This window comes from Lissotriton helveticus, chromosome 5_1 (assembly GCF_964261635.1).
Source record: "Lissotriton helveticus chromosome 5_1, aLisHel1.1, whole genome shotgun sequence".
Lineage (NCBI taxonomy): Eukaryota > Metazoa > Chordata > Amphibia > Caudata > Salamandridae > Lissotriton > Lissotriton helveticus.
The window spans coordinates 2,008,964,608-2,008,988,085 of record NC_136065.1 but is presented as its reverse complement, the minus strand read 5'-3'; the positions used below and the strand labels follow the sequence as shown (position 1 = coordinate 2,008,988,085).

The following is a 23,478-nucleotide window of genomic DNA, read 5'->3' as shown; positions in this document are numbered from 1 at the left end:
GTGTTAATTAAAACTATGCAAACTTTTCTGAGTGCAAAACAGAAGAACAAATGGTCGTTTGAAATATTTGGACTTATCAATGTATAATTCGCTTATATCGTGTTAATTAGAGCTTTGCAAACTTTTCTTTGATAAATACCACCAGTTTCTATGCTTTATCATCAATGATATCGTGCATGCCGTGGGGGTAACCTGGAATTTCAAGATGGCCGCCGGTGCCTCATGTTGTACCGGTAGCGATGGGATAGGCGGAAGCGTCTCTTCGTTTAGTCCTTCCTTAGTTTTCACAACCATGTTTCGACTGTTACGGTGCTTCTGGTCGGATATTTCTTGTACCGCGTTTTACTCATACTCAAGATAGAATAAAAGGTACGTGGAGAGGCAGTGATAGAACTTTTAGTAAAATGCAGATATTAAGATGTATACTAAAGCCTGAAGTCTCAAAAATGCCATGCGCCTAATACAAGCCAAAGGAAAACGATAAAAATAATGTTACAATAACATTTTTCAATGATTTACACATTCGTCTTATAAAATAATAACGAATAATAAAGTATTCATCGTATAGCATTTCATGACTTGTTTATGATCTAGGTGGCAATCACCAGATCAAAATTTGATCACATCTAAAACTTTTTCTAGGCACTCAAAGTTTATGAAAGCTGTTGTGTATTGCTGCACAGGGCGGTGATGTACTTTTGTCGAGACCAGCAAGTATGATTGATGTGAGGAATTGCCGGGCTTTTCTGTATTTCAAGTAACTTCTTGTCCACCTCACTATCTATTGTTATGAAGGCCCAGAAAAAAATATATGATATAATTGGGGACGAATGCTTCAGACTAATATTTTATCCATTTCTAACAATAAATCACAGTATAATGTGAAGGATGTTGCATAAACGGCTGCATTTTGGGGATGCTGGTATTAAGTATAGTGTCCTGACGACGTGTCACAGTGCAGCCCCCTTCCAGAGGGCTTCTCCTGGCGCTCACAACCCCACCCCTCCACCAAACGCAGGCGTCACCTGTCAGGTGACAGGGGCGGCTTTAGGCTCATGGCGGCCCTGGGCAGGGAGCGTAGGTAGGGGGCCCCAGCAGAGGGAGTCCGGGTGGGGCGGAGCGTGGAGGCCAGTGAAGAGGGGGCGGGCAGGGTGTTTGAAAGTGGAACAGAGCCGGAGGCCGCCAAATCCCTGCCAGGGGCCACCACGCAAATATGTATCCATTCTCAGAGGATTATTATATTAAGGATATATATTGGAGTGGTGGCCCCTGGGGTTTGGTGGACCTGTGCAGGTGCACAGCTTGCACATGCCTAAGGCCGCCCCTGCAGGTGATACAAAAGGGGATGATGCTGATAAAAAGGGAGCTGGACTCGCCTCTCCAACGCTCCAGTTTACCCAGCATTTCATTGTCTATGTTTTGTTTTCATCGCAGTGTCGCCCTACCTCCCACAACATCACACTGCGAATTTCCTTTCAAATTAAAAAAAGTTTGTGTTTTAATACGTTTATGTAATCTTATTATCGATCCAGTTAAAGGAAATAATTGTAGACAGGGCACAAGTCCTAAAAAAAGAAGTGGGGAGACTAACCTAGTTAGGTCGTATGCAAGTGCTACCAGGGTAAGCACCATCACAGTTCACGACATCACGACGCATGACATCACACATGGCGTCACAGGAATTGACATCATAGGAAGTGGCATCACAAGCCACGACTTTACAGAAAGTGGCATCACAAGAAGTGACATCAGATCTAAAATCACATATATGTTTAGCAGGTCTATCAAGTGTACGTTTGAGCTCATTGCGAGGATAATAGCACAGTGAGCTATTGAAGATGATATGTGACTTCTACACTTTGCAGCCCCCCACTTTTATTTAACACATCCTGTACATTCATTTACAAACTTATATAATTTATTGTACATGTAATATGCACGCGTTGATGTAAAGTCCTCTGACACTCTGCATTGGGATGAGTAGGGCCATACAAGAACAAGCATTGGAAATGCAATAGGTCTCGCAGCATTAGAGTTAGTGCTTTTAGAATTGTTTATGGGTTTTTTTGTAAATCTTTAGCATTTTTGTTTCCTGTAGCCAATGCTAAAGAATTAAAAAAAAAAAACCATAAACATTTCTAAAAGCTCTAACTCAAATGCTCCGAGACCTATTCCACTGTGTGAGGGTGAGGGGTTGAGGGTGAGTGAGGGTGGGTGAGGGTGAGTGAGGGTGAGGGGTTGAGGGTGAGTAAGGGTGAGGGTGAGGGTGAGTGAGGGTGAGGGTGAGTGAGGGTGAGTGAGGGTGAGGGTGAGTGAGGGTGAGGGGTTGATGTTGAGGGTGAGGGGTTGAGGGTGAGTGAGGGTGAGTGAGGGGTTGAGGGTGAGTGAGGGTGAGGGGTTGAGGGTGAGTGAGGGGTTGAGGGTGAGTGAGGGTGAGGGGTTGAGGGTGAGTGAGGGTGAGGGTGAGTGAGGGTGAGGGTGAGTGAGGGTGAGTGAGGGTGATGGGTTGAGGGTGAGTGAGGGTGAGTGAGGGTGAGGGTGAGTGAGGGTGAGTGAGGGTGAGGGGTTGAGGGTGAGTGAGGGTGAGGGTGAGTGAGGGTGAGGGTGAGTGAGGGGTTGAGGGTGAGTGAGGGGTTGAGGGTGAGTGAGGGGTTGAGGGTGAGTGAGGGTGAGGGTGAGTGAGGGTGAGGGGTTGAGGGTGAGTGAGGGACCGCAAAGCTATGGGGGGCAGAAATACCACAGGAGGGGGCTATAGCATAAATACCACTGGGAGTTGATAGAGCGGGAAAACGGCCAGAGATTTGCAGGGCAGAGAGAGCACCACAGCGAGACAGCAACATTTTGAGTCTGGTTCCTGTTTACGGATGTTAATTTTCCATTTACTATTCCAATGTTCTCAACCAGCTAATACCTATTTTGAGTTGGCTTAGTAGAAAAGCAGTTGTCCGTTTTCTAACCTTATTTAAATCATGTATAGAATGAAGACTAATTCGTAGGTGCCCCTGTGTGGTCTTCTGTGTTTGTGTGTGCCGTGTCCAGTCTAAAACTCTTTTAATGTTTAAAGTATGCCATGGTATGTAAGAGGGAAGATTCATGTTAGTTTACAGGTCTCAGGCGAGCCGTTTCACCACTCCACATTAAGAATGCAAGGCTAGCTGATACTTTTAAACAGTAATTTCAGTAGCCAATAATAGATGAAATAATGCTCTCTGACAACTGCAATATGACTTTCATTCTCAGAAGTATGTACATCGTAGAAATCGTAGTGTAATGTTTTAACCGGGCTCGTTCACAAGAGACAGCTGAACAGTGAAGTTTCAACCTCTTTACGTGCTGCTTGGCTTGTGCTGAGTTACGGAATTATACACTGGGATTGTACATTGCTGATCTGCAGATTGTTAGTATCAGTTGTGAACATTTCGGACTAGAAAATAAAATTCTTGAATGTACCATTACCTAGGGAAACTGTTAATAGCCCTACCAGCCCCGATCTAAAGATGAAAACAAGACGGAGGGAAGAGAGGGGAGGGGGGAGGAGAAGTGCGACAGGGGAAATGCGAGACGGCGGGAAGGGGAGGGGGCGGAGCAATGAAGACTAATTAGTAGGTGCCCCTGTGTGGTCTTCTGTGTTTGTGTGTGCCGTGTCCAGTCTAAAACTCTTTTAATGTTTAAAGTATGCCATGGTATGTAAGAGGGAAGATTCATGTTAGTTTACAGGTCTCAGGCGAGCCGTTTCACCACTCCACATTAAGAATGCAAGGCTAGCTGATACTTTTAAACAGTAATTTCAGTAGCCAATAATAGATGAAATAATGCTCTCTGACAACTGCAATATGACTTTCATTCTCAGAAGTATGTACATCGTAGAAATCGTAGTGTAATGTTTTAACCGGGCTCGTTCACAAGAGACAGCTGAACAGTGAAGTTTCAACCTCTTTACGTGCTGCTTGGCTTGTGCTGAGTTACGGAATTATACACTGGGATTGTACATTGCTGATCTGCAGATTGTTAGTATCAGTTGTGAACATTTCGGACTAGAAAATAAAATTCTTGAATGTACCATTACCTAGGGAAACTGTTAATAGCCCTACCAGCCCCGATCTAAAGATGAAAACAAGACGGAGGGAAGAGAGGGGAGGGGGGAGGAGAAGTGCGACAGGGGAAATGCGAGACGGCGGGAAGGGGAGGGGGCGGAGCAATGAAGACTAATTCGTAGGTGCCCCTGTGTGGTCTTCTGTGTTTGTGTGTGCCGTGTCCAGTCTAAAACTCTTTTAATGTTTAAAGTATGCCATGGTATGTAAGAGGGAAGATTCATGTTAGTTTCCAGGTCTCAGGCGAGCCGTTTCACCACTCCACATTAAGAATGCAAGGCTAGCTGATACTTTTAAACAGTAATTTCAGTAGCCAATAATAGATGAAATAATGCTCTCTGACAACTGCAATATGACTTTCATTCTCAGAAGTATGTACATCGTAGAAATCGTAGTGTAATGTTTTAACCGGGCTCGTTCACAAGAGACAGCTGAACAGTGAAGTTTCAACCTCTTTACGTGCTGCTTGGCTTGTGCTGAGTTACGGAATTATACACTGGGATTGTACATTGCTAATCCCAGTGTTAACAAGACTGAGGGAAGAGAGGGGAGGGGGGAGGAGAAATGCGAGGGGCCAGAGCGGGTAAAAGAACCAAGACGGAGGGAAGAGAGGGGAGGGGGGAGGAGAAATGCGACACGGCGGGAAGGGGCAGGCAGGATGACTCAGGGGAGGGGGCGGAGCGGGGCAGAGCGGCATGTGGGTGTGAAGAAGCCGGGCCTTTGAAGTGAAGCTAAGCTTCACTTCAAAGGTGTCGGAGGAATGCGGGCGGCTGTGCACGCGCTTTTAAGCTCAATGCACATGCGCATTGAGCTTAAAAGTCACGGGCACTGCAAGGAATCGCCACGATTCCTTGCAGTGTGGATAAAGAGTGGATAACTCGCAATACTCTCGCCTTGCTCGATGCGCATGCGCATCGACAGGCGAGACCTAAAAAATAGTGGTACTTAAATTATTTCAGCACCTCCTCAAAGGAAAGTAAGCTCTATATAAATGCAATTTGCTTTGTGTAAATACTGGGAAAGACCAACACATCTGACATTCTGAAAGTGCTTGCATCTCTCCTAAACAGGGACTGAACAAAGTGAAAAGCTGCCTCTCTTAAGTTATGTGTGAAGTGCTAACAAGGTGTGAGCCTTAGTTTCCATCACGTGTGAGGCGCCTGACTGCACCCAGCCAAGAGACTCGAACAAAAGGAGGCCTTATTACCCCTCGTATTCGACCTTTGTTTTGCGCCCAGCAGGAGTCTTAGATAAGAAAGCCCCAGTCTGTCCCACCTGTACCTTGTTGCTTGTTGCGGATGGAAAGCAGACAACGTGCAGGCTGTGCTGAAAGTGTCCCGGTGTTTGAAAATTACTCCGGGACAAGTTCAGCACATTGTTAAGTGGGGCCCAAATTCTTAGCAGGGTGGAGGCGTTCACCCTGTGGAAAATAGTGGTTGGATGCCATCCACCCGCGTGTACCACCGACTTGTGCCCTGATTGTAGATTTTCCTAATGACAGAAAGTACGAAGTGACAATCCTATTGGTGTATAATGGCGTGATTATAATGCGTACCTGATTTTTCATCCATGAGTCAGTTAACAACACTGTTATTACCTTCCAAGTCACTGCTTAATGTTGCTTATTAAAGTGTGCTTGTGATTTGTGGAAAAAACAAGCATTTACAATGCAACGGTTTCGGTGTTTGACAAAGTTAGAGCTATTGGCATTGTAAATGACAAATTGTTTATTTATGTGTTGGTTTTGAAAACAGATAAATAAATGGCATTGTCATTTACAATGTCAATAGCTTAATCTTTCGCAAATTTCTGACAAGATAGGTCAAATCTGGTTTGGCAGGGTATAAGCCAACTGTTATTATGTTATGTTAGTGACATGTTACTGACTGGGTAATCCATTTGATATATATGACTTCAATTGATGTCCTGATGCCTATATGTCTAAACATTTAACTATCTCTCTGTTTCCTTCTCCTCTTTCTTTTACTCTTTATGTCTCTTCTCTGATCTTTCTCTTCTTTCTTTTACATCGGTCCAACCTAACCAGGGGACCACGTTCATTGACAGAGGTGTGGTGGGTAAGGACCGATGAATGTTCACATGAATCTTAAGATGACAATGATTGATATGTAAGTTAGTAAAGCTACCTCCGGAGAGGTGCCCTGGCGCTGGGGGCCCACGGGAAGATTGAGCGAGCTATTGCCCAGAGTCTCACTGGGCTAACCTGTCGTGGATAGCGGACCCTGAACCCCATGGTCCGGAGTCAGGCACCCTGGCCGCTGCACCACACCTCTACCACCAGGCTCGAGTCTCGGCGTCCGCTCAACATCCTGTGGTCCTGGGCAAATCACTTAATCTCCCCGTCCCTACTAAAAAGGAACGTGTCCTTATGTAATGTAACTGGTGCTCGTGTAAAGCGCTCCGATACTTTCGGGTGGAGTTCGCGCTATATAAAACTGCAACAAAAAAAATGATTACAGTGTACAGCCAAGACTGTGAGAGCCTAACGAAAACAGGCGGCGGGGCCTCGCACGCCCCCTCTACGCCCCACACCTCCGCCTTCTGCGAACCATGAGGTAAAATATACAATACATACATTGAATTAAAAAAAACGCCAGCACAGCTGGCTATGTGAAGGCAGACTCCGACGCCAGATTTTCTCCCGCGCTAATTTCTATGTGTCGGCTTCGAGGGGGGTAAATCTAACAAGAGGAAGCGCCCTCCCCACCCACGCCGCTATCCCAGTCTAACCTCTTGCACAAAGGGAAGGGAGGCACCACGGTAATATTTACGTCGCACATCACCCTCTGACTTGCATCTTGGAGCTTTGATGTTCAGTACTTGTATTATATATTTAAACGGGATCACTGTTATTTTTCTCTGCAAGGGAAGGGCGAGTGCGAGATGGTGCTTCTTATGGACGAGGACGCACGTGGACCTCAGGCTCATCAACCCACAGTACTATCTGGCTTGTAGTGTAAAATGCAAATGCATGCAGATGTACGCAGCTGGCGCATTTACCTCCTGAGACATCTACGTGAGATTGGAATGCAGTATAACCTCAAGGTTAAATACTGATCTTTGAAAGAGGTCGATTAACCAATTGTCCTATAATAATGGAAAGTTACTCTGCATGTTACACACAGCGGAGTGAAGCTGACGTGTTAACCCACTGACCTATCTTTCTGGGAATTTGACCGACACGTTCCAAACAGATGTCCTCCGCAGGTTCATTAACCCACAGAGATGTCTTACACGGATTACATGTGGCTAGTATAAAATACACGAATCTCTGCAGCAGGAGTTAGAACCAGCTGAGCTATAATACAGCATGTGGAACCTATGACCGGCAACTCACTGAGCCCAAAACAGATGGGTAAACCCAGTGCAATATCATCCTGGCATTATAAACTGTGATGTGATACCCACCCACTGTTATCACCAGCGAGCGCGGAAGTCGTAAACTCTCTTACCACTATAATAGATTTCTAAAACAATGCTGCACAATAATAGATTTCTAAGACAATGCTGTCATTTGATGACAATCTCAACAAAAGTCCGACCTTATCTTTGCAACAATCAGATTTGAAAAGTCCCACAGAATAGTAGCTGCCCATGGGGACATTCCTGGAGTTTCCAGCCCCCACAACTCTTCAGCTGTGCACCCAGAGTGCCATCAACCCCAGGGCAAGGGAGGAAATATGCCCCCGGGCCAAAAAAGTCACAAAACAACAAGCATTAAGCACGGGCACACGGACAGCGGGAGGGGGGGGGGCGGAAACGGGCAAACGGACAGCGGGAGGGGGGCGGGTTAACGGGCACACGGACAGCGTGAGGGGGGCGACAAAGGGCACCAGGGCCGGACTGAGAACTAAAACCGGCCCTGGCAAAGTGCTTGGCCGGCCCCCTGGGGGTGCGACCGAGCGGGGCCGTTTTTCGGCCGTTTTTGTTACAGGGCTGTAACAAAAACGGCCACAACCCTTGCAGCCCACCGGGGGATTGCCCGGTGCCAGCAACGGCCAGTCCGGGCCTGAAGGGCACACGGACAGCGGGAGGGGGCGGGAACGGGATAAAAAAAATTGTGAAAATGCCGATTACCTGCAAGGAAAGTGAAATCGCGCAGCCCACCCCTGCTTGGAGTAGGGAGCGGGTCGGGTCGGGTCTGCGTCCTCACAGGGAGAGCGAGCAGGCTGGTGTGACGAAGGATGCCGAGACAAAAAAAACAAAGACACCAAACCTCTTGAAAGGCCGGTATGTGTCACCACATTTGGGCCTTACACTAATAAGTTGAAGTCCATCATTTTAAAGAATTGGCATCTGATCCAGAATTCAGAAATTCCAATGGAGAAGCCATTGTTTGCTTTAAAGAAAAATAGAAGTATTGCACAGCATATTGTAAGAGCTGACCTGGGAGTCAGCCAAGTAAAAACTGACTTGCGCACCTTGTGGAAACTACCGCCCATAACAGGCCACCATAAATGTGGTACGTGTGCTTCTTGCCCCAATACAATAGAAGGCGAAGAATTTCAATTCAAAACATCCAAATGGACACATAAAGGATTCTCAAACTGCAGAACAACCAACGTGATATACGCAGTTATGTGCCCTTGTCCCAAGCTGTACATTGGGAAAACCACCCAAAAAGCCAACCAACGAGTAGCCCAACACAGGTCTAGAATTAAGAACAAAGTGCTGTCCGCACCAATGGTACAGCACTTCGTTGAGCACAACCACAATGAGACAGATTTTAAATGGACAGTACTACAAGCTATAAAAGTTCCTCCAAGAGGAGGAAACATCGATGCCATGCTACTGAAAAAAGAAGCCTATCTAATTTTGAAATTCAATTGCGTGATGGATGGCTTGAACGAAATGTCTGAACTACAAAGATCTTATTATTGAGCCCCCTGTGAACCCCACCTTCGTGTTTTAGACACACTCAATAAAGAGATGTAACTACTGCGCCGCACCCCTTGTCAGTCAGCCGTAAACCTAACACATGATTATCCAAGAAAGTGTGATCAACTCACAAAAACTACAAATCCCACAATGCCTAGCAGCATACATAAACAGGAAACTGAGTTCCACTTAAAAATCTCACTTGAATAGCAACAGACGAGTGAGCAGCACGCGGACCGATAGAACCCCGAGCACTGCCTCAAAGATACAGAGACATAGGTAAGAACATCTGCAGCAATCGAAACGAAGCGCTGAAAGATAATAGATACGACCGCCAAGTAACGGTAGTTATTGGTGTCTCTCCTCCACAGAACTTTGAAATCGACAATGATTCATAACCGCCCTCACGACTATATTGAAATGTAGCAGTGCCTGGGCCTTCCGCCGCGTCCCACACAAGTAAGCAAGATTATAACACGAATGTGCGCAAAAGTCGGGTACTGGTTCCGATTTGGGATTAATTTCAAAATTTTGCATCACACAGAAAGAAAGTGGTGGAACATGCGATCGACTGCTCTTAAAGGTTACTCCGAGTTAGCGACCGAGTAGAAGAAGATAAAACAAGTAGGTGCCAGCGCGTCCTTAAACTGAGACACCAAACACGTTAACAAGTGCCAGAATTTTCCATACTCATACGAATCACCAACCTTTAACCCCGTTTAGGTAATGGTGAAAAATCAAGTTTACCCGATGCCCCCTATTTGAGAACTGGAAGAATTTACACGAAGGGCATATCAGGAGTTCGATTTAAGATTAATTTAACCTGATTTTTTGACCCTAGAAATCGGTGCATTCCAGTATAGGCAAGCTAGCGGGCTAATAATTACATCTAAAAAGCTTCCTGCTGGCTTGCAGGTTAGATACTAGGACTGGTGCCTTGAACATTTAATGAGGATAGGCATTTCTCGTTTTATACTGTTTTGTTTGTACTAATTGTATATTTGTAAATATGTTTCACTCACGGTGATTGTACAGTTTATGTCTAATAAGCATATATTTTATGTGAATTTGGTTGTCATTTGATTGTACCCTTCTTCAGTCATTTTTTAAATGAACTGCTAAAAACGGAAAAATAAGTAAAAATACTAAACCACAAGTGTGTCCACTTAGATTAATTTGGTAAGTGGTACCAGACTTTGTTGTTAAAATAACCTACCTGGTCAACTGTTTCTTTGTCGTCTTAGTTAGAGTGGTCTAGGCCAGATAGTGTACGGACCCAAGCCTTATTTGTTTCTCCCCCTATTTGAGAACAGCAGTCCACAATATCGTGAGACAAGGTAAAAATCCAACAAAGGTTTTTTCCGGATGATTAAGTAATTCAAGATTTTTGGGAGAAAGGAGATACTAAATGTCCCTTAATTTCACACCACAGGTATACAGCCCAGCCCTGAGGAAGAACCCTATTAACTAAAAGAAGGGTTTGGAAACGCGGCGGCTATTTGGCTGCTTTAAGTGGCGCATAATACCATAGGGCAATGTATTTAAAAATACTCGAATAAGCTGAGGTGTACATGATTTATTGTTTGTTTTGCATGAAATAGTGAAAGTGTAACCATTCATGAATTCTTTCTGATTTGTTTTATATTTGAATATATTGCAAGCATTTTCAACGTATGAAATGTTGTCTCTACAGTAAAAGGAATGTCTCATCCTTTGTTTAAAAATGTAAATATGTTTTGAAATGTTGAAATAATGACAAATGCGCACCTTCTGGAAATAATGAAAGGAAGGTATACACCAGCTGAATAAATAAGCTCTGGTGGTTAAAACTCGAGCCCTGGCACTTTTTCTTCTTTATTAATGAGACAAAAAAAAAAGCACCGCCGCATTGGCATGGGCAAAAAGCGAAAAATTCTCGGCCCACGAATCTGCTCCGGCAATGACGGACAGATGTCTGTTCCAATGGCTAACCTCCATTTATGGAGCTAGCCAATGGAACAGAGAGGCGGAACAAAGCCGTACACAGTGTAAGACATAAGATTTCGCTCTGCGCGAAAGGCTGCTGCGCAGCTTTCGACAGGCGAAACCTAAACACATAAAAATAATGAAATGATACAACCAAAACGGCATAACAAAAATGCATTGTAGCAATTTAAAGTGGTTTGATAGTTTTCTCCTTGTCGGCTCTGCAAAGCGGAGTATAGGCAAAGTTGGCCTGAAAAAAGTTGAAGAATTAGCTATGGAGTCAAGTCCATTCATATGAAAAACAGGGCTCCACAATTCCTTATGCAAAGAAGCAGCCAGTTTTTTCCACCAAGCAGCATCCATAGTTTATTAAAATTGGTTAGGTGCAGGATAGGCTATGTCTAGAGTGGAGTTTCTATATTTTGGTCTATTGGTGAGGCCTGTTTAGAAGTGACCCGTGGGGCCATATGGTTTGATGGGCAATAAAGTGCGAAATTTAGGCCAAAGAGGTTGATTTCAAACTTTAAGTAACCTGAGTAATAACGTCAGTCAGGTACGATTATCTAATTTACGGTAGAGAGGAAACTTCACTTAATAATGCTGAGATCAGTTATCTAGGGAGCAATGTTCCCTCTAATTATTTATCTTTGTGTGTGACAATGAAGGGTCTTTGTGCACTTTAGCCTAGGCTATGTGCACAAAGATATGTGAAACATTACAATGCACGTGAGGTACTATAATCAGTGGTGTTTCTCACTCCAAAGATTTGTTTGAACATCAAAGCAAAAGTGTGGATTTTGGTTCATTTTAGTAGCATGTAATAGTCAAAGGAATGTGAGGCACTTGTATTTTCATCACAAATTAAAATTGTTACCCCAGCACCCCGATGACAACATGCATATATATATATATTTATAAAGTTCGTTTTTATTGTCATTTAAACTGCACAGAAACAATGTTATAATCTTGTATAGCAATACATATTATAATGTACTCCAGTACCGCATAGATACATTAATACCAGGACTCAAGTTTTTATCTTCATGAAAGTTTGCATTATATAGTATGGTGTTCATTGTGAGGTCCTGAAAAGGTGCAGTTTGTAAAGTGTGTGTACACCATTGCCAAGTAGCCAGGAATGATAGAATGTATTGCACATGACCTAGTAAAAATACATAGGCTCTGAACATCTAGATAGGGCAGGATTGTCTAGCATAGGTTCAGAAGGGCCTTACCAAAGCCAGATTTTTCTAAATATCTACAGAAGGTAATTTTCCATACACTAATGCAAAATTATATTTATTGACATTGTCAGTCTTTATCTAGAAAATCAGGCATGAACCCAGCTCCACACAAATTAGAGAACCCAACTCTGCTATATGGACGGTGTATGCTTTTTATACCAATAAGCAAACAATGATTATTTTTATATGTAGAACCCTCACCCACCAGGGTTATCCCTTGGTGACATGCTTCATTATTGGGGTTGTTTCCGTTCCACTGCGAAACTGAGCGTGCTGCAACCAGTGGTTCTTTTGGGGGCCCTGAATGATATCAAATTATATATATGAGAATAGGGGGGGGGGCGTTTCTAAGCGTTATAGATGCCTGGCTGATAGCTACTGTAATTTTAATAAATGCCCCAGCCGGTATGAGTAAAAATGAGGAAAAAAGGTGGGAAGTTCTTAGGGTCCTATGTTAAATACTTTGGATTTCAAGTGTGTTTTGGGACTCCAGCAAAGTTTTTATTACATTTTGAAGTCTATGTAAACATACTTTAAGAGTGTATGTAAACACAAGTGTGTTTTAGAAGGCCCCTTTTTTGTCAAACGGATTCAGAGTTTTTAAGGGACAACAATTTGGTTGTGCCGGACAATCACTAACACCAACTCCTTGCCCCTTAGTTGAACCAAAGCCTACTTGAATATGATGTGAGAATTGTAGTGCTCTGAAGAGGTAGAAGTTATTAAACGTGAATGAAAAGGATTTTGCGTCTGTTACTTCAGCAGTATGGGGTAAGAGCATGACACAAGACACTTTATTTGCAATGAAGTCATTCGACATTGTAATTGCAATTGCTAGAAATATTCTGTTAATCCAAAAACGGGAGTTTTAAGTGCAACTTGGGGTCTTTAAGTATATTCTGTGGAAAAGATCACTTTATATTAAGATATGTTATATTAATTGTGTGTGTTTGTAGAAATGTTGTATGGCAAACTAATGCCGGAAATCTTGACCAATTCTTAGTCTCTGGAATACTGTATTTTTAACTTGGACGATGATAGTTAGAAATGTACATTTCTAAAGATGTGTTTCTGGAAGTAATAAAAACAATGTAGTTACTAGTAAATATGCAGGATGCAGTGCTAGTCAAAGTAACACAAAGACCTGACTCCGAAAACATGCATCACAACACAGTCTTAACACGAGTTGTCATGATTATCAGCACCAAACTCTAGGTTCTACAGGCTTTTCCATTTTCTCCCAGGTTATTTTGTTCTCCAAATAGCTTGAGTATGATCCATGCAGAGCTGCTAAGCATTCTGTGTTGATTAATTCTCAGAAGTGCATCACCAGCCTGTGTTGATGATTTAGGGTTGGAGTCCTATCCTGAAAATAACTGCCATGTCTGATCATTGGCGGAGCTGCTCTTTGCACTCTGTGTAGTTCCATAGCAAGCCAATTAGTAGCTTCCTTTAAAGGACATTGGTGAAGTCAAAGCCTCTATATCCGCAAAGGTACTTAATGATCGCTCTGAAGAGAAGTATAGGTACAGTCCATCGACCATTGAATTAAATGGAACTCCATTCTCTGTAAGTTTATGCTGAGACTTCAGTGAAATACTAGCGTTAGATAGAACATTAAACAGACTGAGACACAAAGGTACCTTAGATTGTATATGTTTTTAGTGTCTTCTGCCAAAACACAAGGAATGTTCAAGAAGTTATATGCGTCAGTCTGATGGATTTTCATTTTTTCTTCATAGTTGTTGCTATATCATGATCTTGTAACTGTGGAAATAAATACATGTAACATCCTTTTTCCTTTCACAAGGACATGGCTGCCGTGGATCCAATACTGACTCTAAAAGAGGAATCCTCTTGCCCCATCTGCCTGGATTACTTTGATGATCCTGTGATCACGGCGTGTGGACACAACTTCTGCCGCTCATGTTTGGTTCTGAGCTGGAGAGATTTGGAGTCGGATTTCTCTTGTCCCCAGTGTCTCACAGTATCTGCTCAAAAAATAATTCTGGCCAATAGACAGTTGCGCAATGTTGTAGAGTTGGCCAAGCAGTTGAACACTAAGAAGGAGGCAACAAAGGAGCTGCTGTGTGAGAAGCACAAGGAATCACTGAAGCTGTTCTGCCAAGACGATCAGAAACCCATCTGCGTGGTGTGCGACCGCTCCAGGGATCACAGGTCTCACACTGTGCATCCCATAGAAGAGGCCGCTCAGGAGTGCAGGGTATGTATGAGACAATCGGGTATCTCATGTCTTCACTTGCAGTATGTCTCTGATTTTAGGACTCACTGTCACCTACAAATCATGATTCTAAGAGATGTGTGAGTTGCAAACAGCTTGCACCTAATGCACCAGCCTTACATGCTGTGATCCCACTAGTGCCTTAATATCACTTAATGCCTTGAATTCCCTTTTTTGTCTTTATAGTGCTGATTTGCATAACTAAAAACAGAAGGTTTCTTATCACTCTCTTGCTTTTGGTCAAGGCTAAATAACGCGACAGTCTTTAAAATTAGAAGATGATGTAGTATCAACGGATTCCCCAGCCTTTTTCCTTTACTGCCAGTCACACCAAACAAACCATCCACCTATATTACTTTCACTAAGCACTTTATGGGAATGAACAGATTCATTTTTTAACAATAATAGCATACATAGGTATTCATAGAAATGCACTGTGCACACCATTCCAGTGGGTGATCAGCAGGTTGTTGTTGAGCTGAACCTGTAAATGTAACTATTTCTGATGTATTTTTTGATTTCTCTGCATTTCAGCTTTCCTGTGTCTTTTGTGTATCTTGGTTGAGTCATTTGTTGTTTACATCTCACAAATAAACAATATGAGATTCTCAGCTTCTTCACAGACTCTTTACTGACAGGTTATTGCTTACTCAGCCCTGTGGCATTGTGAGGAAGGAATACATCTTTGAAACTGTACTTATTACTTGTGGAAACGCTCTCCTCTATTTTTCCTGTGGATACCTCTGCTCTTCTTAACAGCTCTAGTAGTATTGTGCCCTAAGGCGGAGGAGCAGTGCAAATGAAAGAATAATAAAATGATAATAACTTGTTGTTATTTAATTTTATTTTATTCTGCTGCGGCAGCTTTGTGGGGCGAAGCTGCTCTCAGAGCAAGGGAAGGAACGGTAGGCACTCTCAGGCCAGCCAAACTGTCATGCGCACTTTGCATGTTCTCCACCCAGGCTGCATTACAGCCTGCGTGGAGCACATGCCATGGCTGAGCGCTGAACCACGGCGCTCAGACCAGTGGCTAAGGGGAGCCTGGGTGCTTCCTGTTCTGGCCGGGAGAGACGCAGAGACACGACAGAGGAGAGACACGGCGAGGAGGTAAGTTTATTTTTTTTTCTTTATCCTTTTCTCCCACCCCCCTTTCCCTCCGCCTCGCCACCCCCGATCCGGGCCGGCTGCTACTGCTCTTCCAGTCATCTCCTCAGATATTCTGCCCTGCCTGCTGGTCAGTATTGGGGACACTTGCCCTTCAGTGCCACTCACGCGTGATACTGATGGTTCACATGTACTCCCGATTACACGATCCTTGTTTCAACCCTAGAACTGGGATGTAGTAAGGGGGTTGACACACTGAGATGGTTCATATTTTCAGGAACCAGGGGACTCTCTCAGAATAAGCAATGAAAAAGGGTCCAACATTAGGAACAGGAGAGTGGGAAAAGAGGGGGGGGGTACCATTATTTTTAAGGATTCTTGGGAGTTGGCCTCTTCTGGGCCACTCAGCGTAGAGGGGTCAGAAGGGCCTAATTTTTGCTTTAAAATTGGCCCGCCAACCTCCTTTTCTGGCCTTCTAATTTATAGACCCCCGGACTGTGCTCCAAATATATGTCCTGATCTCTGTAATTACATTGCCCAGAAATCGATATTGTACTCGAATTTTACTGTGTGAGGGGATTTTAATCTACACATGAATTACCCTAGTTGCGCTCAGGCAGCTCAGTTTGCCCCGTCCCTCTTGGGGGCTAATCTGATTCAACATCTTACCCTTCTCACTCACAATGCAGGGCACACTCTTGGCATCTTGTTCTGCAACATCCCGTCCCTGATCACCGAGGTCCCTAGCCAATTGGTTTGGTCTGATCATTGTTTATTCCATTTTTTTTTTGTTTGAATAAACCTGGTCAGAGCAGGGGTAACTGTTATTTTATTAAAAGAAGTTGGGAAAAATTGTCACCTGCGTTCCTAGATTCAGCTCTACAGGCCAGTCAACCACCAGTATCCAATGATCCAAATGCGGATACTTTGGCTCTAAATAAGTGGATAGCTGAAGCTGTGGAGTCTATTGCCCCCTCTAGAGTTACAAGATCAATGAGGCATTCCCCTCAGCCCCTTGTTTTTCTGGGACTCTTGGGGCATTCAAAAACAAGTGTAAATGCCTGGAACGACAGTGGAGGGTAAATTACCGCGAGATGGCTAGGGTCTCATATAAGTTAGCTTTGAAAGAGTTGCATAAATTGATAAAAGAAGCTAGGAGGGACCATGTAGGGAGTTATATTCACAAGGCAGATAATTCTAGTAAAGATTTTTTTAAGGTTGTTAACTCCTTTCTCAAACCAAGAGAATTGGAGACTACTGTGCAACCTTTCCTCTCGCTGTGTGAAAGAATTTCGAACTTTTTTGATAATAAAATTCGGAAGGTCTACAATTTCTTGTCAGCGATAGTAGAGACAGAGAAAACAGATGGGACGGGTGTGACGTGCCTGAACCTTCCCTTACGAATTTTCTCTCCATCACTCAGCAGGAAGCGCTGATGGAAATCCAGAAATGCAAGTCGGGGCACCGGGAGACCCTTGCCCCCCTAAACTGTGGAAAGTGATTGCTCACTCACTTACCCAGGTGCTGACTCACATATGGAGTACATCCCTTGCGTCTGGCATTTTCCCAGACATTTGGAAACATGGCACTCTATTTCCCTTGAGAAAAAAACAAATGTGGATCCAGGGGAATTTAGCAACTATCAACCGATTTCTCTGCATCCTGTGCCAGCAAAAATGTTGTAAAAACTGGTGCAGCGACAATTGACCAGCTTTATTGAGAATCCAGGCATTTTACATGATACCTAATCCGGTTTCCGGTCTGGTTTCAGCACTGAGGCAGCTTTATTAGAGGTGGCAGAGTCAGTAAGAATGACGGTGGATTCATCGGCGTCTGCAACGCTGGTGCTCCTGGATCTTTCCGCTGCATTCGATACGGTAGACCACGCCTTGCTTGCTCAGAGATAAGGGTACATGTGAGAAAGTGGCTCTATATACTGGACTAAAGTAAGGTACAGTGTGTATAGAGTTCACAATCCCCAGAGGTATAACAGAGGTTAAAGTCAGGTCTGACCTTACTCTCTAAAGTGGTAGCTAGGTCGAGCAGTAAGACAGTACCAGAGGACAGTGTAAAGCATTTGTTGCACGCACTCAGTCTGCAAAAGGTTTCACACACTCAAGAACTGAACTCTAGGCCAATTGTTTTTATATCCAAAGATATAGTTGTTTTATTTTTAGAACCAACAGGTATCAAAATATAAGTTTCTAGATATGAGTTCTCTCTTGTAATGACTTTGCAAAGAGACAATAAACTTTGTAAACACAATAGGTACAATGGTTGTGGTAGGCAACACGATTCTAAACACAATTTAACATTGAGCTCAATGGGTTTTTCTACGTAAATGCAGTTGATTACTTTATAGATTACATTTGTAACTTCATAACTGGACCCTAGATTCAGTCCTGGGGTCTAAGCTGAAAACAGTTTAGTAAAAACGTTTTAGTTATTGCAATGATTTCTAAAGAATATGAAGGTATTTTAAAAGTTGACACGTAGAAACTTTTTAGTGCAAAACCAGCAATGTTATCCAATGGAAGGAAATTCAAAGCACAGGTAAAGTAGGTTCTCATTACTTCTGTAATTCAGTACTGGACTGAGCACTGGGGTCTCTATCTAAGACAGGTAAATAATTACATTTTAGTAGTTGGTACAATTTTTAAGGAATATTTGTAACTTTCAAAAGTAGATACAAGAAATTTTACAGAAAAACAGTCAATGGTTTCCTATGGCAGAAATTTAGATTACTAGCAAACACGGTTGTGATTACTATTGCGGTTCAGTACTGGGCTACAAGGTACAGTACTGGCTTCTCACCTGATCCCAGGTGAGTAATTCGAAATTCGTTATTCGGCTGAATTTAGATGAATATTTTAAAGTTTCAAAACTTCACACTATGAAGAAATTTCGAGTCAACCCAGTCAATGTTATCCAATGGCAGGAAAGTGAGTCATTGGTTTTCAGGTGAGTACTCGACTGGTGAAGTTAAGGTTCCGGGCATAGACTCAGGGGTCCCGAAGGGTCAGTTAAGTACAGTTGGTACACCCTCAACGGCACAGGGGCGGAGGTGGTTAGGCCCAATGTTATCCAATGAGAGGCAGGGGGCCTTCGGTCGGTGGCTGCTGGCTAGCAGGCCACGCGGCTGTGGGAGCTGGGCTCCTGGTCACTTGCTCAGGGCAAATGGAGAAGTAGGATAGGGCAAAGGTTGCACTCCCAGGGGCACTCGGGCGGCGGGGTGCAGAGTGCTTTTGAGCCGTCGGGCGCTCAATGTTATTCAATGAGGATCTTGAAAAGGAACAAAGGCTGCAGACTCGGGGACTGTGGATCTTCTGGAGCGACCAACACTTCGAGGGGTAAGTTGGTATCTTGGAGGATAGGTAGGCACCCAGGGTTTGGGCACAGGGGGCCTTGGGGCGCCAGGTGCAGGGGTGTCTTTTGAGGTCGGGAAATCTTACCCCCTGCTGGTCGCGGTTGGAGGGGTCCTTTGTCCTGAGGCTGCAGGCGTCGTCGGGGTCGTCGAGGAGGGTCCTTGGGCACTGGATTTCAGGTCAGAATCGCAGGGGGGACGTCCTCAGGGTCTTGATTCGCTGTGGCACTGGCCAGGCTTGGCGGGTGCAGAGTTCGCGGTTCCGGGCTGATGCCACGGCTTGTTACTTGCTTTGAGCAGTACCACTGCTCGTGGGAGACCCAGGTAGTCCGAGTCACAAGGCAGTCAGGTCCTCCTGGGTTTTTGAGGTTGCTGACCACTGGAGATGCCGGGGTTTAACAGGAGCTGGTTCGAGGGCCGACAGGCCAGTAGGGCTGTGGCCAAATCAGTTGGTGTCTTCCTCTTTTTAGCAGCTGCACAGCAGGTCTTCGTGTTCCTTGATCATCTTTCTTGTTTCGTAATCTTGATCTGTGGAAAAAGGTTCAGGATGCCCCTAAATACTAAATTATGGGGAGTTACAGGTAGGGCAAGGGCCGGGACCAATGGGTCCCTGTCCTGGGGTGGGTACACCCCCTAGCCTGCTCCTCTCCTGTGGAAGGGGGGCAGGAGCCTAGCTGTGATTGGGCAGGGCTCCCCATCTTCAAGATGGCCGGAGCCCGGGGTCGTGCATCACCTCGCCTCTCCCACCTGAGGGGTGGAGTTGGCACAGGCTGGCACACCCCCCTTCTGATGTAGGTTTTCCCGCCAGTCTTCCAGCCAGAGTGGGGGTCAGAGCTGGTGGGGGCCAGTTGCTGAGTACAGCAAGTGGTCTGGAGAAGCTCACAAAGGCGGAATGCCTTTGAAGCTTCCCCTACCCATCCTGGGGGAGGAGGCTTGGCACCTCGTCCCAGGATGTGCATTGTTGTAGGCCTAGGAGAGCAGGGAGCTCTCCACCCAGGGGTCCAGCAACATGTCTGCTGTGTGGCAGCCTAGGCAGCCTCTCAGACAAGACGTGGCTTGTAGGTTAGGTTTCAGGGAGCATCTCTAAGATGCCCTCTGTAGTGCATTTTACATTAAATCCCACACTGGCATCAGTGTGGGTTTAATGTGCTGCGAAGTTTGATATCAAACTTGTCAGTGTTCAGTGTAGCCATTATGGTGCTGTGGAGTTCGTAATGACAACCTCCCAGCACCATATACTCTTAATGGCATCACTGCACTTACAGTGCCCATGAATGGCCCTGGGTACTGTAGGTGGCACAGGCCTCAGGCACCTGTGCCCACACCAGTGGCATAGGGCACCTAGCTAGAGGGGTGGCTGATGTATGCCAGGGCAGTGGGTTTGTGGACAGGGCACCCAGGGATGTGTGCCATGTCGACTCTTTGCTTAGTTCTGCACCTAGACACTCAGCCTGCACAGGCAGTGTGTGGGTGTCAAGGGATCAGGGCCCCTAAGGGTGGCACAATAAGTGCTGCAGGCCTTAGGGGTCTTCCCTGGTCACAATGCCCTGGGTACCTAGGGTACCATTTACTAGGGGCTGACATGTGGCCAGAGATGCCAATTGGGTTTAGGCTTTAGTATATTTTTTAGGGCAGGAACACAGGCCCTGGGTACCTGATTGGCAGGGACCCAGGTCACACCAAGGAAAAGTGCATCAGGTAAAACGTGGGGGGGGGGGGGTACTGCAACAGAAACTCACTTTCTCATAGTACATGATCAAATATTTTCAGGACAGCAGCTTTCCTTACTGCAAAAGTCTGAATGTGCTGCAGCCCAATCTTGTTGGTATCTGGAAGATCCAGGTACAGGCTGTTGTGATCTTAAATTTTAAATAAGATGCATTCTCAGATAACCTTAGCAAGTGTACTTAGGAATGAGAATGTTCCCCAAATCGTAGAGTAACACGACAAAGGGATCCTAATGTGGGACTTTAACTCCCAATGTCAAGGTACAGGTTTGTATGGCAGAAGAGATGTTATTGGTGCAAGATGGCAAAGGAGGTGATAAATATTTGGAATGTTTTCTTAATGAGGTCAAGAATGTGTTTAGGAAAGAGCTTGGGGAAGTAAAGGGGTTTTCCCATAAAAATCCACTTAAAAGAAATGCTGTACCGACTATACACAAACTGAGACCGGTTCCATTATCAGTAGGACGGGAATTGTCAGAAATGATTACAAAATTGTGTGCTGAAGGTGTGATAGAACCACTTGATGCATCTGAGTGTCTTTCTCCCATTGTTCCAGTTAAAAAAAAAAATGTGGAACTCAGAATGTGTGTTGCCCTGAGATCGGTCAATATACAGATTGTGGTCGAGTGTCACCCTTTACCCAAAGTTCAAGAATTGCTTGCGAAATTGGATGGTGCCAAATACTTTACCACTATTGACTTAAAGGCAGCATACCATCAAATGGAGTTTACAAAAGATTCATGACACATCATTAAATTCATAACACCAGAATTGTCATCTGCCGCATCAGTGCTTCAGAAATTGATGAATTGTCTTTTTGGAAACACTGATGGTGTGGTGGCATTCCAGAATGATATTTTGGTGTATTCATAATCTACTAGTAAGCATCGCAAGACTGTGACCAAAGTGTTATCAGTGTTGGAAGAAAAGGGAATGACAGTTCGCCTTGATAGGTGTCAATTGTTTGCATCAGATTTAGTGTATTTAGGACACCAAATCAGCGGCACAGGTATTGCTCTAAAAAAAAGACTTGCTTGATTCTATTAGGAATTGATGGAACATCAGAACAAGGCTCAGCCTAAATCCTTTCTTGGCAGTGCGAATATGATTCAAGGTTTGTGAGTAAATTTGCTGACATGGTACTTCCATTGCGGTTGGAAAGGGAGTTTGACTGGACCAGTGCACACTTTTTGGCGGTCAAATTGGTTAAATAACCATCATTGGATGTAAATCGCTAGCAGCATTTTCACAATCTACTGCCAATATAGTTAAAGTTAATTCTAGTGCCACAGGGCTAGGCGCGGTATTGAGTCATGGAGGTGTTGAGCATACCATTGCTTTTGCTACCAGGCCACTCACTTTGACAGAAACAAAGTATTCTACTATAAAAAGAGAATCTCTAGGTTGTGTGTGGACTGTAGAGCAGTTTAAGACCTACTTTTGGGGCAAACCTTTCAAACTCAGGAAATATCCTAAACCCCTAATATTTTTGTCCAAATATGGAGCAGGAAAGCCTTCGTCTCGAATGATAAGATTGCTGGCAAAGTTATATGAATATAATTTTACTGTAGTGTATTTACCTGGAGTACAAAATGTACATGCAGACTGTTTGTCCAGGTTGGCTATTAATGTCATAGCTAAATGTGACCTGTTGCTGCAGTAGAATTGCGACTCAGCTACTGTTGAGGATGTTGGGACATGTGGTATCTAAGGAAGAGTGTATGAATGCTACCGTAAATGCTGAAATGATGGATAATGTAAAAGAATATATTGTTCAAGGGTGGCCATTGGAGAAACACCTATTTAAAGAATTGTGTGTGTATTGGAAAGTCAGACATGAGTTAACAATTGCTAACAATTTGATCTTAAACAATGAATAATTTGTTCCGCCGTTTGGCATTAGGAAAAATTGATGTTGATTGCTCATCTAGGACATTTAGGACAAACCCATAGCATCTAGAAAGTGAGAGATCAAGTTTAGTGGCCGTATATGGGTAATGATATCTCTTTTGTGAAAGGTTGTTCTTTTTTTTTTTTTTTTTTTTTTTAAATTTGTTTTATTGTTGCATCAAAGTAAACAGATACCGTGGAAATTATCAGCTGATGTGGCCTCAACATTCAGCCATGCGTGCAACATTTTTTGATTTATATAACTGGTGCAAATATACAATTCCTCGATCAAGCCGTGCAGATCGTACAACCATGTCTACTGGTCGGGAGACAGTGAACCTGCATGACCAAGAGGATAGTGAATGATAACAGGTACGTAAATTCCGGTCTCAAAGGCGTTGGATCGGGGCCTGTACTGTCCGTGAGCGGTGCAACCAGAAAACAGGGGGGAACAAAACCGTGGGAGGGAAGCGTGTGGGCGCTAGCAAGGACAAAGTAGGGGGATACCAGTGACGGGCGTCAGGGGGGGGGGGGGACCCAGGGGGTCAATCAGCCTGCGTTCCAGAGGGGTGAGCAGGTAGTCAGGAGCGTGCTCTGGGGGGGGGGGGGGAGACATCAGGCAGATGCTATTGGTCTCCTCGGGCTGGGAGGGAAGGGGAAGGGGTAGGCGGTTCACCCACAGTCGAGGACTGTCGGAAGCTGTGGAGGAGCATGGCCCATTCCATGGATATGGGAAATTTACGCGCACCCCTGGCTTCTTCCTCTCTAAGAGCATCCTCTTCCGCTGCCGCCCATTTACCGACCGCCCCCGTCCAGGCTGCTATAGGGGGACCCTCCGGGGATCGCCAGCGCATGGTTATGCATCTGTTCGCTAACAGGAGCGCTAAGGACACGAAGCGTCTATGCACTGGGACTCGCTTAGGGACATGAAAGATGCCTAGTGCACTAGACT

At 44.5% G+C, this 23,478-nt stretch overlaps 1 protein-coding gene across 2 annotated transcripts in view; it reads left to right on the top strand.

The window, feature by feature from the left end:
• The first annotated feature begins 268 nt into the window (after positions 1-268).
• The window catches only part of LOC144756173 (E3 ubiquitin-protein ligase TRIM39-like), a 201,073-nt gene continuing 177,863 nt past the window's right edge, over positions 269-23,478 (top strand). The window contains exons 1-2 of one of the 2 annotated variants that reach the window (XM_078645754.1): positions 269-369; positions 14,010-14,423. In XM_078645754.1, coding sequence (XP_078501880.1) covers positions 14,013-14,423 — 411 coding nt within the window. In that variant the 5' untranslated portion in view covers positions 269-369; positions 14,010-14,012. The remainder of the gene's footprint in view (positions 370-14,009; positions 14,424-23,478) is intronic. The other variant, XM_078645755.1, reaches the window with a different exon arrangement.